The following is a 15,821-nucleotide window of genomic DNA, read 5'->3' as shown; positions in this document are numbered from 1 at the left end:
CCTTCTACAATCAGTCAAAAAAAAAAAAAAAAAAAAAAAAAACTTCTGGAAAGAAAATACATTATCAGCCTACAGAAGCCATTCAACAGCAAGCAAAAGCCAGCAATGTTTTGCCTCTGCACCTGACACTGCAGTGTAAGTCATGATGGCAAAATCCTTTCAGTGACGCTGTGTTTTACCAGTAAGTGTCAGAAAACAGCAGAGGAAGAATCAAGGGAGAAGTGTGTTAGTGTGTGTGTGGGGTGGGGAGGCTGCATTTGCTGGTGGTACACAAGCATACTGTACTTGATTTTGGCACTGCAGCTGCTACTCCCATTTAGCAGCCCTCATTCCAGTTGTTTCCTTTGTTTGCCTTATTTCTATGGCAGCCCCGTAGTAGGATTTTCATTGAACAGATAAAGCTCCATGGGGAGGCACTAGGAGCAAACACAAGAGAAGCTCCAGGAATGCACAGACCATGAGAACAAAAACATGAGTTAGACCATTGCCCTGCCATTGCAAGACAAGTTGGGGGCAAGGGGAGAGAAAATAAGGCAAATGCCTTCTCTGTAATCCTTTAGGAAACATTAAAGTATGTTTCTTGTTTCTTCAACAAATACACACACAGGAATTTCAGTAGCAGGGAGAAGCATACAGGACAACAAAGTCTCTCCTAGGAGGCAGCACTCGCAGCCCAGCCCAGCCTCACTCCAGGAGCTGCTAAATTAATTCTGCTTTGTGAAGATGTCAGGTATTTAAGTAGAACATTTTAAAAGAGATAAGACCCTTCAGAAAAACATCTTACCTTTCAGTTTCACCTGGTTCCCTCACCCTAGCTGCATTTCATGAGCAACAGTAGCCAGTAAAATGCATTGACAAATCAAGGTCCTGCTAGTAGCAGCGAAGGTCAGGGCAGCACCACCACTGATAATCCCTGCCTGTGGCAGAAGTGACAGCTCTGTCAGTAGAGTCAGATTGTCCACGTAGGTAAGGTGTTGTATATATGAGCATTTGGGTGACATGAAGTTGAAGTGGTCTACCTGGGTGCTGTTATTTTCAAGGCCCTCCACCAGTTTTTGACGTTTACTGGATAAGAGAAGGAAGCAAGCCAAGGCAGAGGGGCTTGAGTTACAGAAGCTAAATCTGTGCTGGAAAAATGCACACTTTGCGAGCGTGCACTGTCATGTGGACTCTATTAACCAAATGGAAACAGACATTAACTAGATGATTTCCTCTTCAAAAGACAAAAAATTAAAAGAGGGGGAGGAACCCTTAGCGTTTGCTAAGATCCACAAGTAAATGCATGCAAGACTGCATGCAATGCAAATCTGGAAACAGCAAAAGTAAAGGGAATTAAGCTATTTCAAATTACCCTTAACTAAGCTTTCACCCAAGTTCTGCCAAACATCACAAATCCTTTTGAAATGCATCTTCTCTTACCCAGATGACATACATGCAATTCAGACAGCTAGTTCTGTTTGGGCAAAAACAAAGCAGGGATCAAAACTGGATTATAACAAGGATCTTATTTTGGATTTAGATACTATATTCTTCACCTAAAAGGTGAATCAACTAGTTGTGCACAACTTACCTCTTAAATTTTAAAACCAAATTTTGGAGATTGTTTGAGATGGCCAAGAACTGAACTCAATACAGTGAGCAACATTTGTCAGCATTGGGAAAATACAGCATTTTTACAAAAACAGCATAACAAAAATATCAAAGAGCAATTTTATTTAGCTTATTGGCACAAAACTTACAAGAACGGTGTTGTTCCCTTCTTAAACTTAGTACAACTAGCAAGGGAAAAAAGGCATACTAATACATTTATAGTAAGCTGTACAGCAAGTGAATTATGGAAAGAGGCACCAGAAAGATCTACCAAAAATCAAAGTGCATGAAAAATACCTACTCTGAGCGCCTCATGGTATTGTATTAAGGCACCACTCCTTTAGAAGGCTTACTGAATATGTCAAGTGTGCAACTTCTTGGTTTGGAATGTAAAAGTCCTTCCACCTGTATCGGAATTGGATACTGCAATCCTCTGAAGAGAACACTTCTCCTTGTAAATATTAAATGGAGACCTCCTTCTGTCCATATCATTTCTCAGAAGTGTCATTGTCAAATGCTTTGAGAAAGCTAACATACGCTATCAAAGCGACCAGTACATTACTTCCAGTTTGAGTTGTAGTGTACACCAGGTCTATGAATTCTTTACAATGATTTTATAGAAAAAATGCCACAGAGACAAAAGTGACATGGGACACGTCAAGTAATGATATTACTGATAAATTACCAAAACAACTTCTAAAGACTTCCTGGAATATCTCAAAAGAAAAAAAAAGGATCTGAGTAGTGTTATAATCTGGAAAAATTAAATACACTATTCAAGAGAATGTTACGAAGCTTCCTGTAGGATTAGCAATCAAGTCTGATGAATTCCACAAGACTTCAGGAACTTTAAATACGTAGAAAAAGCCCCATATTAGACAGTGGTAAATGTTTTTCATAACTGGCAACATTTAATGCAAGTACCTGTAACTGCAAATCATGTTATACTGGTGATATCATGTTATAAACGTTAAACACAGAAACATCCTTAAAAGAGCCAGACAGATACCTTAGTTCATTGCGGATTCTGTACATCACTGCTCTTGATTACTACAAAAATCACACCAGACTTTATATTTCAGCATCTCCACTAAGGACTACTCGTTTACGAGCCAAACCACTTCAGTTACAAGAAGAGGTACCACAAACCAGATTCACATCTAATGTAAACAGGTTCCAAACAACCAAACAGAAGTTGCAGAAGTTGCATCTGCTTCTTAACCAGCCTTGTTTTTGGTTTTGCTGCTCAGCTGGATCACCAGTTTCCTTAACTTGCAGGAAGAAGTTTGATAAGAAATCAATGCCCATATCAAAACTTAGGTGGGAACCAGTAAATGCAGAATATTGTATCAAACCATTGTACAACACCTCTACTGTAGAGAGTTTCAAACATCTCAGGAGCTGCTTAACCTGACCTTTGGAAAAGCACATTTCTTTATGGACATGCAAAGGCATTTAAATATGAACCCTAGGCATTACAATTTCATTTTTTTTCCCTCCTGTGGTGTAAACCTCAAGAACACAACTGTGTGTCCTATTATAAAACCAAAGCACCCTTGAGCATTACAAATTCTAAACAGCAAGAGCTGAAAAAAAGGGCATCTGGAAGTGATCTATACATTACGGAGCATGGTGTTTCACACGTCTCAGAGAGAACAGCTCGGTTCATACTTTCTGGGATAACTTTCCCTACACCTTTGCCCAAGTACAGAGTTGTAGTTTTCAGTAACTCTTACCCCTGAATTATTTGCTACCACATATAAAACATGCCACAGTAGTGGCAGTCAGAGCTAAACATTTAATAACATAACCTTTTTGTCCTTTATTAACAATTACAATCAGCAGAAAGAAAAACTATTCACTCAACTCATTTATTTCATGATTTATATGTAGGTCATGTAACAACTTAACATTGGTGTTAAACGTTTGTGCTTCCATTCTCTGGCACTTGGAGGAGGAATTCATTTCCAGATAATCACATCTTGCTGAAGCATTCCTTTGCATTTGTCCAAACTTGAATTCCCTTTAAAAATAATAATAAAAAATTATAAAGGCAAAAAATAGACGGAAATATAATTTGCTTGCAAACCTTAGACTTTTTTTTCCATGGAAGACTCTATAGAAAACCCCACAAAACTCCACACAAGAACAAGGCAGAGACCACACTGGGATTGGACCACACTGCCTATTATATATATATCAACATTAACATGTCACAGAGTTAGAGTAGGATGGAACATGTGGGAGGTTTTACGCTAGTGACTTCCAACCTTCTGTGACTGCAACGCTCCTAGATGCTGAAAGTTTGCATCTGATCCCCTGCTGATATGATATATACACTAGCCTAGCCTTTCACAAGCTACACATACCTTTTTGCACATGCTAATCTGCATAACAGCATAGCTTATAAGAGCCTCCTTCAAATCGCGATTCTTTTGCTCTTTAAACCGTTCAATGTCAGCCCAGGCACTTTTCACAAAGTCTCTGGAATTAAAAGCAATATTTCTGTTAGTTTTACATGTTACAATCTCAGCTCATCTTCCTTCTTCTGAAACCCACAACAAGGAAGTTTTATGTATGATAAAGCACTTTGTTTCAGTCAGCAAATCAAGTTCTGTATTTATTGTGCATCCTGCAGTGTTCTCATTTTGTAATTGGCACTACTGCTTAATTCTTCATCTACTTCTTAAGATTTTTAAACCAGAACCAGTTTCACAGGATTTTTTTTTTAAATATAGTAAGCATCACTGCTGTAGAACCAGCATAATTCAGAATACACTTTTCAGATTTTCTCAGTGACAAAATATCTTTATGCTAACACTCAGCACACAACATTCCATGTTTCTGTTTCAATTGTCAAGTCTGAATCTTGGTCTTTCCAATGTGAAAACTCAGTTGTCAACAGGATTTGAGACAGTAAAGTGTAACAACATTTACAATGCAAATTTGACTTGGACAATTCACTTCAGGAATTAATTTTGTTGGTTTGGGGATGTGTCTTCAGGTCTCCTTAACCAAAATGGAAGAAGAATTCTGTAATTCATGGCTTTTCATTTGTGCTGGACTGTACACACTAGACAAGTATTCACTTGAAAATTGCTTCCAGAGCTACAAAAGCAGATCTCCAGTACTTCTGTCAAAATGATTAAGAAATTGGGTTTACTGAATGTCTTGTTGTTTTGAACTGCTCATGAACTAGTCTTATCTTCTCAGCTTTAATCCTAACATACCAGGAGATACCACATTTACCCCTTCTATTATATGATGAACATGTTTTGACACAAACACATTGCTTTAGGAATGCTAGTTCCTATTTTTCATATTTGCATTCCTGAAGAAAATTTCATTACAGCATTGAGAAGCAGTTACTCAAACACTGCTTGCCAGAACTTCTAATCTCTTTCACACAGGAGTCAGTTATCCCCCATATGAGGAGCTGTAGAATATTAACTTAGGACCCATACATATAAACCAAACTAAATACTGTATTTGAAGCAAATCAGCTTTTGAGTCTTAGGCTATTCAGCTGCAGACCTACAAGCCCACCTGCTAAACATATTACTAGCTGAACATAAAAGCAAGCAAGTCAGCCATTAGAGTGGGCTCAGTAACTGGGAAAGTCATCAGGTTTTACATAAGCCATACACTCAGACCAGAAGCTAACTGCATGTACTGTACTTTATTTCACAACTTGCAGCTGACAGGAGCTTTTATAGACAGCTCATAAACACCAAGAATATATTAAAAACACTTATAAAATGCAAACACCTTCAAGAGCATCCAGTCGATGACTTATGTTAAGACAAGCCCCATCTCCTTTGAACAAATCAAGCCTGTTTACCTGCCTTCCAGATTTTTAGATTTTAGTTGTTCTTCTCCTTCCTGTATCTGCTCTTCTAAAACCTTTATCTTGGCTTCCCTCTGCTCAGGGGTTTCCTGCCCGAACAGCTTGCTGGTCATCCCTTTCAGGGAGAATGTTCTCATAGTCTATGAAAAACAAAAGAAATTCTAGATTTCGAAATTCTTGAGCAGAGCCATGATACGTCACATGACTTTTACCGGCATTAGGGCTTATTATTCTGTTCATTTTTGCCTTTAACTACCAGAAAATGGCATATTTAATTTCTTGAGTGTCCCATATATAGGTAGCAATTGAAAGTATGGCAGCTCACATTACATAGAGACAAGTGAGGATGGAGAAAGAAACAAACTTGTATCTCAGCTTTCATTCCCAGGAACTCTGGACCCTTCAGACACCTTTAAGTAATTTGATGTTCAAACTCTTACAGCTTGTCTGTGGATTAGACCATAAGCAAGTCATTCCACTGGCATGGGTAAGCTTCCAGACAAGTTTTTATCTCAGACTGAGGTAGGAAAGAACTTAAAGCCTTGCATTTTGTATGGTAAAGAAAAACTATAAAGTATTTCTCCACAGGATGTCAATAGATTCAATTAGCAATATTAAAAAAAAAAAATTAAATACATGTTACTACTAGTAGTTTCTTAGCCATTGTCTTCCATATAAGAGGAACTAACGCCACGTATCACTAGTGTCCATGTTCCAAAAGGCAGAGGAAGCCTTCCAGAAGTCCTATCATTTTGACCTCTAGGGTAGTTATTGTTATTATTCTGCCCAGTTCCTATTTCCTGCAACCTTGTACTTGCTCTCTATCAAATTCTCTTATTGAACACTAACAGCTTACGTCATCAAGAACCAAATTACTTTTAAACCTCAGAGGCCTACAGCTCATAGGATACTGCTTCTCATAACCAGGGGCCAGCATGTTAGTGCCATTTAAATGTCATTCTAAGTAACTTGGCTCACATACACACACACACAAAAAAAGCATCTTGGAGAAGAAAGTGGAAAAAGACTCACTCCTGTTGCCAGCTCCTCACACTGCTGTTTCTTAGATGTTAGGTCCTGTGCCGCCATTTCCAAGTCATATTGCATTAATTCATGTTTCCTGCAAACTGCCCTGAAAAGTAAGTAATGAAAGATCTGTCACGTACTACTTTGTTTTGCTACGTTTCCCTCCATTTAAACTTTACAAATGGCAAAATGCTTTGTTTGGCAGGCAACATGTTCAGTTATTTATCTAGCTCAAATTCAACAGCCCTATCACAGAATGCTTAACTCTGCAATTACTGTAGCTTGCATCAAGGTATAAAGAAAGTTCTTATTCCAGCAGCATTCTGTTCTTCTTTTTAGACTCACTCCAAGACATTCTCAGCAATGTGAGCCCTGCCACCTACTTAAGTACACCACTGTAAAATAATTTTATTCAAAATACATCAGAGAAAAATCACAACTACAACAAAAGGTAAACGGAGACAGAACATGTCACAGCAGCAATGCATCAGTCAATCATAAAGTTCTTCATGTTTTAGTTTTTAAACAAAACAAGAAACAGTGCTCCTAGACTCGCATAGTGCCTTTCATCTGGAAAAGAGGCAAGTTTCCTCTGACCACCTGCAGCAAGTCCCAGTCCTGTGTGGGCTGATGAGGCTACATCCGTACTCCACTGCCGGATGCATGTTCATCTCCCAGGAGAGGCTACTTGTGCTCTGGGTTCCCTGACAGCAGCCACACTCGCCAACTTGATTCTCTATAGTGTTACTGGACCTCTCTGAAAAGTTCAGAGCCAACCCAGAGAGAGCATAATAGCACTAGGTGCAATCTTGCAGCGTGAAGAAATTTGCTTTCACATCCACGTTTGTAAGGGAGACTGCCCTGTGAAGTCTAGTCTAAAACAATTTTAAAAAATAAAAAATCCATGTTTAGCTGCACAGTAACATACAGGATAAAAGTTACATGGGGCACTTTGAAATCTGCTGGGACTTATAACAGCTGTAGCAGCTTTATTTGGTCTGTCTTTTAAAAGACAAAGCTTTCAGCACATTGGGGCACAACTAGCCAAGGAAACAGCATTATCTTCCACAGTATCCAGATCTTAATATTTCCATCATTTCACTTACTGACCAGCTAGCTCAGTTTTAAATTTTTATTACCACCCATATTGCAATCAAAACACAAGTAAGCAAAATAGGAGGTAAGAATGTGAAGATTCCGTAACACTGAAATTTCTACTTCTTAGAGAGCAGAAGATACCAAAATTAAACACCAACACAATATTAGAGAAAATCACAATGATTTTTACTTGATCTCTATACTTCCATTTCTTACCGTAGTGCTTCTGCATAGAAGAGATACTCTTTCAGCTGATCTGCATAATGTTCCTCTTCTTCCAGGATGTCATCAATAGAAGCTGCATATCTAGTGAAAAAATGGGCATGGTCAATTAGGAATTCATTAATTTAACCTTTATGGACTGCACATACAATAACACAGGAGGACACCTGTTTGACAGAAAGGCCAGTCACAAAGTAAAACAGTGAAACATGCTTCTGAAAGGGGTTTTCCTTTGTCCTTTGTTTTTAATTAAACTCTGAGTCAGCTAATATAAACATTCCTGCAGGCCTGTTTCTTTGGTTGTTACTACAATAAATCTTTTGATGAGTACAAGATTTATCATAAGTTTCCTGCTGAAGATGAGGCAGTTTTTATTACAGGAAAGGAACACAATTTATTCCTTGTCTTCAGTGGATTGTCAACAGGCAGCACCAAGGCAAAAAGAAAAGATACGATGCAGAAGAAATCCTGCAAGGCTGAAAGCACTACAGCTTAGAAAAGTGAACATCATACCTTCTGAAAAGCAAAGGGGCACTATTTAAAAGGCTTCTTTTATTGTTTGTTATTCAGCCAACCCATAAGCCTGAGAGCAAAACTCATAGTGGCTGCTCTGAACACCAAAACACGAAGTCCTTCGGCTCCTTGAAGACGTGTTGCTTTGCCTGCTGTGAAAGTCAGGCATATCAGTTCAGAGCAACAAGAAGTTTAAACCTGCCTTTTAGGGAAAAATCCTCAGAAGCACAAGGGTTTTAATTAACTCCACAGCTCTTATACTCAGTAAGTTTCATCATTTAGGCTGACCTCTACTAGAAATGGCAAAAAGCACTTCCTTTTTCTAATTTATATTGCTGACTGAACAGTATTTAATAGGTTCTTACTAACCAACATGACTGTGCTCAGACACATCTGCAGGAACAGGCCCACAGCTAAGAGACGTGCACATCTCACTTGGCACAGTAACAAAAATAGGATGCTGCTTTAGTCAGCAATATGGAGCATGTACCATTACTGATGAACAGAATGAATGAGAGCTTATCACAAACACTACCAATTCAGTTTGGGTTCTTGAGTCCGTGGCAATCCCTGGCACAGAAGAAATAAGTTATTTCCACATCTACAGGCTCCCTGAAGTAAGCATGTGTCCATGTCTGTCCAGTGACTAGCACAACGAAACCAAATGTTAGTTACTGCACCTCTTGCCTTTAAAGTTTGTGCAAAGTCTTTGAGTTCCTCAGTTTCTTCTGGTGCCTCTCCACTAATTATCTCTAAGACAGAAGTGGCAGAGTCAAGCTGAAAGGTAACTTAATATGACTTGGTAGAGAACAGAACATTCTTCCTGCAAGTTCTAGAAGAAACAGTAACGTCACTTAGATACCAGGAATCTAAGGGAGTTTTATGATGGAGACATTAGTAGTGAATTTACCATCATCGGACCCACTGCCCTGCTCAGAAGAACTGCATAGGTTCTTCACGTACTTGCAGAAGAACTCAAAGAATGAGGAGCTTGAGGAAAAGTGGCAGACATGCTCATCTGTGCAAAAATGATTTTATTTTTTAAAGTTTGCAAGCAAGGTAGGTTCCTCTGATGCTCTGTGAAATCAAAGACATGGCATACCCAGGACAAGCCCTACCAAGTCTACTTGAGATAAATAAGCACAATACCCAAGGTGATCAGCAGCAGTGGAACAGTTCAAGTAGAAGGAGTAAGAGGAACAGAGAGAACGAGAATTCACATTGTGAATCAAAGCAAGGAAGAAGTCCAAATTCTTGAAAAACATGCATATTCTGAAAAATCCTACAGCCACACAGGTCATATGTGGCTTACCCTCTCTATTCTTAAGTTCTGAAGTGCAATAATTTTAGTATAGTGGTTAGATTTCCCAGGGCAGCAGATGGACCACATTTCAGTTTCAACTAAATTCTAAGTTTGTAGAACTGTTAGAGCTTGTATGCGGCAGAACAACTCTCCCAAAATAAACAAACACACAAAAAAAACCACCTTACCTAGGCCAGACTTTCAAGACACTTAAGTTTGCTTTCAAAGTAATAGTAAGACAAACTATATTCCTGACTGCCTAAGCTGAAATTTAGACACTGGTTTGTCCAGGGAAAAAAAATTATGGAGAAACACTGTAGTAAGTACTAAAGGTACCCAACATGTTCCCACTCTTCATGGGAATCTTCAACTAAAACCCTGTTTTAATTTAGACTGATTCCACCTGTATTGACAGTCCAGTTGATAAAGAGATAAAGGGCCATTCATTAATCATATAAAGGACAGAAGTCAAAGGCCAGACGTCTTTCATATTTTAAATGCCAGGATTACAGTCATTCATTTGAGCTTTCTCAGCATATTCAGTTGTTTTTATTAATGACTTCAGCAAGCCTCATCCTGTTATACAACATGCACCCAGAGGTACTTTGGGATATCTTCTCCATATATTAAGCAGTTTTATATCATCCTAAACAATAACATCTCAAAAGTTTAAATAAATAAATACTAAAGACTACAGCACATGGGGTAGATATACTTCCAAAACAAATTTAATTACTGTCTATCAGGCAGCCTTCCTGCAGTCGCTTTCTGTTGCAACAAAACTGCTCAGTCTAATGTTATGGGAAGAGTAGCTGGATTGATAAGTTACACTTTCAAGAGATCATCAATGTGATCCTTGCTGGTAGGAGACTACATGAATCTTACTGCTGCCATTTCTTGACTGCCACTAAAAGATTACCGTTGTACAAGAACGTCTGAGCAGAAGAGATGACAGACAATGAAAGCTACTTCAGACATCATGCAAAAAAAGTTAGCTAGAGTCACCACCACACCATTACTCCAGATCTTTAATCCTAACCATGTCACAGAAAAACCTCTCTGATGTGCGGAGAAGGTTCAGCCTCCTGACTGAGAGGTCAGACCCACTTCAGTTGATTAAGCTTTTTCTAGGTGTTGACATTTAGTGTGATGCATCTCAACCACTGAGAACCTACTTGTGCCTACCCAGCTTCTCTGCATTACAGTATGTTTTCATAATGTCTTCAATTTTTGCATATTGCAGTAGGTGCTGAACATTGAAGTAGAGTGCAATTATTTTCTTCTGAAAGCAAAACACATTTTCCATTTATTTATTCTCACCAGAGCTTTCCATTTAGAAAAACATAATAGATTTTTTTTGGACGTAAACCATCACATGAACAAAACACAGAAGCATGAACACATTCAGAAGAGCCCAAATTCTTGAAGATCTAATTAAAACAGGGTTCTTCTGAAGAAACCAAGAGCAGTTTGGTATGGCTCTTCAAACCCTTCCATTTGATGAGGCATAATATCAAACACAACCAAGCAGTAGCACCACATTCGTAGATCTGCACTGTAAACTGATAGCTTTACTTCTACCCAAATTATATGTATATCTATAACTTATAGAGTATAAGTATCAAACAGCTTTCCTCTGTTGTTGAAGTTGTTACTTTACAGTAGCACCTGATTACAAAACAGGAATCGGAGTCACGAGAAGTTATACCATAACTGAAACACAATAACAGGATACAACTACCTGGAAAGCAAAAAGCATGAACCTAGAATAGTACTTCTGTGAGCACTCTGAAGTGTTAGACTCTTATTTTGAAGGCAGTGTTTCACGTACTCTGCCAACTGACTCTAGAGATGCAAAAAGGGAGGATTCTCTACTTTATTACATCCAGACAGCATTTGTTTCAAGAATCCATTAACGTTTTGGTGCTGAATAATTAAATTTCTTAGCTTTGTGTAATTAAGTCCAAATCTATGTACCATCTACTGCATGGTACAAAATACCACTATCAAAAACAAATGGAACTCATCAGGTCTGCAGTACATTAAAGTTGTATTCCACCAGTTTCTGGCATAGTAGCTTAAAAGAAAAGCTGGAAGAATTCCAAGCACTTCTACAATTTCAAAATAATAATAAAAAAGAAACCCCTCTGGTTCTCCTGAGACCTTTTGAGCTACTTAATACAGTACATGGATGCTAAAATTGTGCCTGCATCCAAGTCACAGAAACGCTGCGCACCTAAAAACAACGCGCCCCCAACTTTCTCGGTGCACTACTTGTATGCTCTTTGGGGTTGAGGGAAAAGAGAGGAAAGAGGGAGAGTTCTACATCTGGCTTCCATCAAGCTATCAGATATTCAGTCAGTACTTACACATCCATGTGGTGGCCAGCACTCTGCAACCCATCCCCCATCTCCTTTTCAATTGCACTCCACTCACTGTACGAAAAACAAACGAGAAACAACATCACACGTGAAGGGTAAGGGAAGTTAATAAGCTGCATCCTGTATATAGTTTCTTTCCAGGTGACACCTGAATGGAAACTGCCTTCAAGTTGGACTTGGCCAAACTGTTTTCTTCCTCTAAGCAGGCAGCGTAACTGACAGTGTAACTGCAAGGCTATTTAAGGCACTCTGTTAAACAACTGTCCCTGCTGCCTAAACTCATCCTCACAAACATGCAGAGCTTAAGTTGGTTTTGAGCCAAGAGGGTCTTGTTTAAATAGCTAAAACTAAAACAGAGAGAGACTAGAACTTAAAGGAGAGAGAGCAAACTTTCTTAAACAGAATTTGGTCCACCTCATTTGCCGAGGAGAAACTGAGCCCTCCGCACTTACAACACATCAGGTAGAAGCCTTTCATTACAAAAAAAACAGAAGGTGGGATTGGACATTTGCAAGCCTTTTACCTCTTCTGAAATGGTTTGCTGTATGTTGTTTTCTATTTTTATGGTAGATTGCTGTTTAGTTCCATTCATTAAAAAAAATATCAACTCATAACTGCCTCCCGCCTCATTACCACAACTCCCTGTTCACACTGGGGAGACTGTTTGGATAAAGTAGGAAACAGAGCAACAGTAAAGAAAGTAAGATACTTGTTCAGGACACCCATGTACACCGCAAATTTAATTGTGTTCTCAGTTTTGTGAAACTTTGAGACTTACTAGTTATAAGAATTACATCGACAATTCTTCATGCAAGAAAAAAAGCAGAGGGGCAGTCCCTTCTATTTCACATAATTTGTGCCTAATGTGTCTATTTTGTCCTTCACTTTTTCATAAACATTCCACTCCGTTAATGTTGACATTTGTTTGTCTTTGTGTTATTACAGAACTACACCTAATTTCACTTTAAAACCCCCAATGAGAAAGACATCTGCAATCCATTAACCCTGAGAATTAAATTTAGCACTTGAACAGTGTGTAGAAGCAGGAGGTTTCCCTTAACCAGAAGTTTAGATTCTTCAATTCTCCAGTGAGATGGAAAACTTGAGCATGCAATTCACTTATATAAATCAAAAACGATAGGCAAATTCACTTTAAAAAAGGTACTAAAATTGGATAGATACAGTTGTTGGGCTTTAACTATTTAAAAGACCTCGAGGTTTTTCAGACAACACCATGAAACCAGGCAGTACGTTACATCCTGAAGAAACAGAATGCAAATGACACAACACAAGTCTCAAAGTTCTGGAATACAAAACAAAAAAACAAAAGTACTTAAAACTAAGCACAGCAAATCCGGAGAGAGATCACTATCCAACATACAAATCTCATTAGTTCTGCAAGACAAAATTTTTCAAGCCAGACATTTGAATATTGCAGACGCTGTTACATGTTTGCAAAGCGGAACCAAAACAAATTCACTGCTCTCTCTACATATACCTGTAAGCACATTTAAAAACTAAAAATCTTACCTGAATACTCTTCCGTAGTTGCCGTGGACTTTATAGACACCATATAGCCGGTCTGCCACCCTCTAAAACATTTAAAAGTTAATTTTTGGTCATCAACATCAGAGAACTTGCATTGTGAAAATCGACATACAAAATCCAAGTCTTAATATTTTTACACAGGTAAATAGGATAGGCCCTAAGTCTAGTCTAAGCTACTACTGAAGGAGAAGATCAACAGCATAAAATCTTTGAAGACTGAAGTCACAGTCAAGGCTATAATGAAGAGTAACATTTGAAGTATTTCTTTGGAAGCACGTGTGTACAGGGTATGTCAATGGAGTCCACAAATAATCAGTTAATTCAGTTTTTGATAGAAAGATGTAAGACATATCCTCCTTTGCCTGCATAATGCTAAATTTATATGCACACTCGCTTATTTAACATAAATATGGCAAGACAAAAATCTATCCTGACATCAAGACCGCAGGGAAAGCTTCACTAGCATTCTAACAAGTGACTTGATTTTTCCATCTAGCTCAGTGAAATAAAGGAAAGGAAATGAGCTATCCATTGCAGAGCTTATTGCTAGAGCTAGATATGTCATTTCAGCTGTTTGGAGAGTTAGTACCTACTGCAGCCAGTACTACAATGCTGGCGACAACATCAGAAAGAGACCACATGTACAATTTGAGGTGTGACTTGTAATCCAGATAATGCCCTTGTAATTGTGATGCACCAAGGAATGAGACTGAAGTTCTGTAAGAATTACAGAACTTGTTAAAGCAGTACAAAGGAAATGTAAGCAAGTCACCTAATAGATCTCACACACAGAGTCCTGAGAAAAAGGCACTGTTAGTACAATACCAGTGATTAATCCTCTCATGTACCTCAGTTCAACAGGGCAATCAATTACCAACCTTCCCCACAGCACAGTTTTCATCAAAAATTAAATCTCCGTGAAGCATACTAAAAAGGCAGTATCATGCTCCTCTTTATTGGAATTGTGATTTCCTGTTTACTTTTTGTGTCTTTTTTTTTTTTTTTTTTTAATTTTAAATCTTCCATTGTCAACCCACAGTATATTATGCATGACATAGTTGTTCTCATCATTAAAAAGAACATTATTCTTCAGAGACTGAAGAACAAGCCAAAAAAACTGTGCTGGGAAGCATGCATAATTCATACTACAAGTTCTGGAAAACAAAGTTTTATATTTCTGACCAGAAAATTGTGTTTTGGGTCCCTTCCTAATGCAGACATACAGCAAAAGCCACTTGCCAGCTGAGTGGACATCCTGGTCCCCTTTAAAACACCTCTTCCTGATACGCGACCAGCGGGAGGGTGGGCAGATTAGCAGTACAAATCAACCTACACTGTCCTATGTGGAACTCTCCCCCACACACCTCTACCCCAGCTCCCCAAAATCTGCACGAAGCCAGTACTCCCCTTCCCATCTCCTGCCCCACACTTGAGAGTTGGGCTCTCTGAGGCAGAACTGCCCTTCTTCTAGAACACGTATACCGGTTCTCTTGACTAAACAAGAAATTCTGCCTTATAAATAAATTACCCTGTTTGTCACGACACACATGGGAAATACTTACAGCTCTGACTCGCAGAAGGTGTGATATGACAGACTGCAGTTCATCGCTATAGTGTTTTAGCTCAGTAAATCTCCTGGGAGCAGGAAACAGATAGTACATCATTAGCTATCATGAAAGCAAGCTTTCACAGAATGCAAGATAGAGCCACAACGCTACAGCCAGCAAGACGGAGCCCGGGTTACGCTGAAGACTCCTAAAGAAGCGACTGCAGAGCTTAGTTTCCCTAAAACGAACAACCTCAACACTTGGCTGACTACTGTTTTTGAAATGCAAATGCTGAAGGTTCAGATCAATTTAAGAGACATTTTATGAAATAGGTAGTGAACTGAAATTACAAATTTATTTTTATGGGGTTTATCAAAATAAGTGTTAGTGAATAGGAAAGTTTAAAATGAGTACCAAGCCGAAATTTGTGAACGTGTTTTTATGAAGTAATATGGTTCAGCATTTCTGACCTGACAAAGGTATTTGCTTTCAAGCTGCCATCTAGCCAGTTATCAGTACAGCCTCTGAGAAATTCAAGGAAGCTTTCATAGTTATCACAATGCCTGTAAGGCTAAGGTATACAGTAACTAGCTGTGCACGAAACCCTACTGAGAACTGAAGCTGCTTGAAGCTAAAAGCAAGCAGGCTACCACAGCCTCACAAGGTACCAGTCCAGCAGCTCGCTGGGAGTGCTCACGTGCACATTGCTGAAAGCAACAGGCATTTATCAGCCACCCCAATCAAGC

General features: G+C 38.8%; 1 protein-coding gene across 1 annotated transcript in view; it reads right to left on the bottom strand.

Annotated features, from left to right (window-relative positions):
* Positions 1 to 1,704: 1,704 nt before the first annotated feature.
* SNX4 (sorting nexin 4) overlaps positions 1,705 to 15,821 on the bottom strand; it is a 33,249-nt gene continuing 19,132 nt past the window's right edge. Inside the window, exons 7-14 of the mRNA XM_082763456.1 lie at positions 15,091 to 15,163; positions 13,511 to 13,572; positions 11,969 to 12,034; positions 7,778 to 7,867; positions 6,470 to 6,569; positions 5,432 to 5,577; positions 3,960 to 4,074; positions 1,705 to 3,613 (exon numbers count right to left, since the gene is read on the bottom strand). Of these exons, the coding sequence (XP_082619582.1) occupies positions 3,566 to 3,613; positions 3,960 to 4,074; positions 5,432 to 5,577; positions 6,470 to 6,569; positions 7,778 to 7,867; positions 11,969 to 12,034; positions 13,511 to 13,572; positions 15,091 to 15,163 (700 nt within the window). The 3' untranslated portion in view covers positions 1,705 to 3,565. The remainder of the gene's footprint in view (positions 3,614 to 3,959; positions 4,075 to 5,431; positions 5,578 to 6,469; positions 6,570 to 7,777; positions 7,868 to 11,968; positions 12,035 to 13,510; positions 13,573 to 15,090; positions 15,164 to 15,821) is intronic.

The sequence above is a fragment of the Aythya marila genome (genome assembly GCF_965140915.1).
Source record: "Aythya marila genome assembly, chromosome: 6".
Lineage (NCBI taxonomy): Eukaryota > Metazoa > Chordata > Aves > Anseriformes > Anatidae > Aythya > Aythya marila.
Note: the sequence above shows the minus strand (reverse complement) of the source record. Positions and strands in the feature narration are given on the sequence as shown.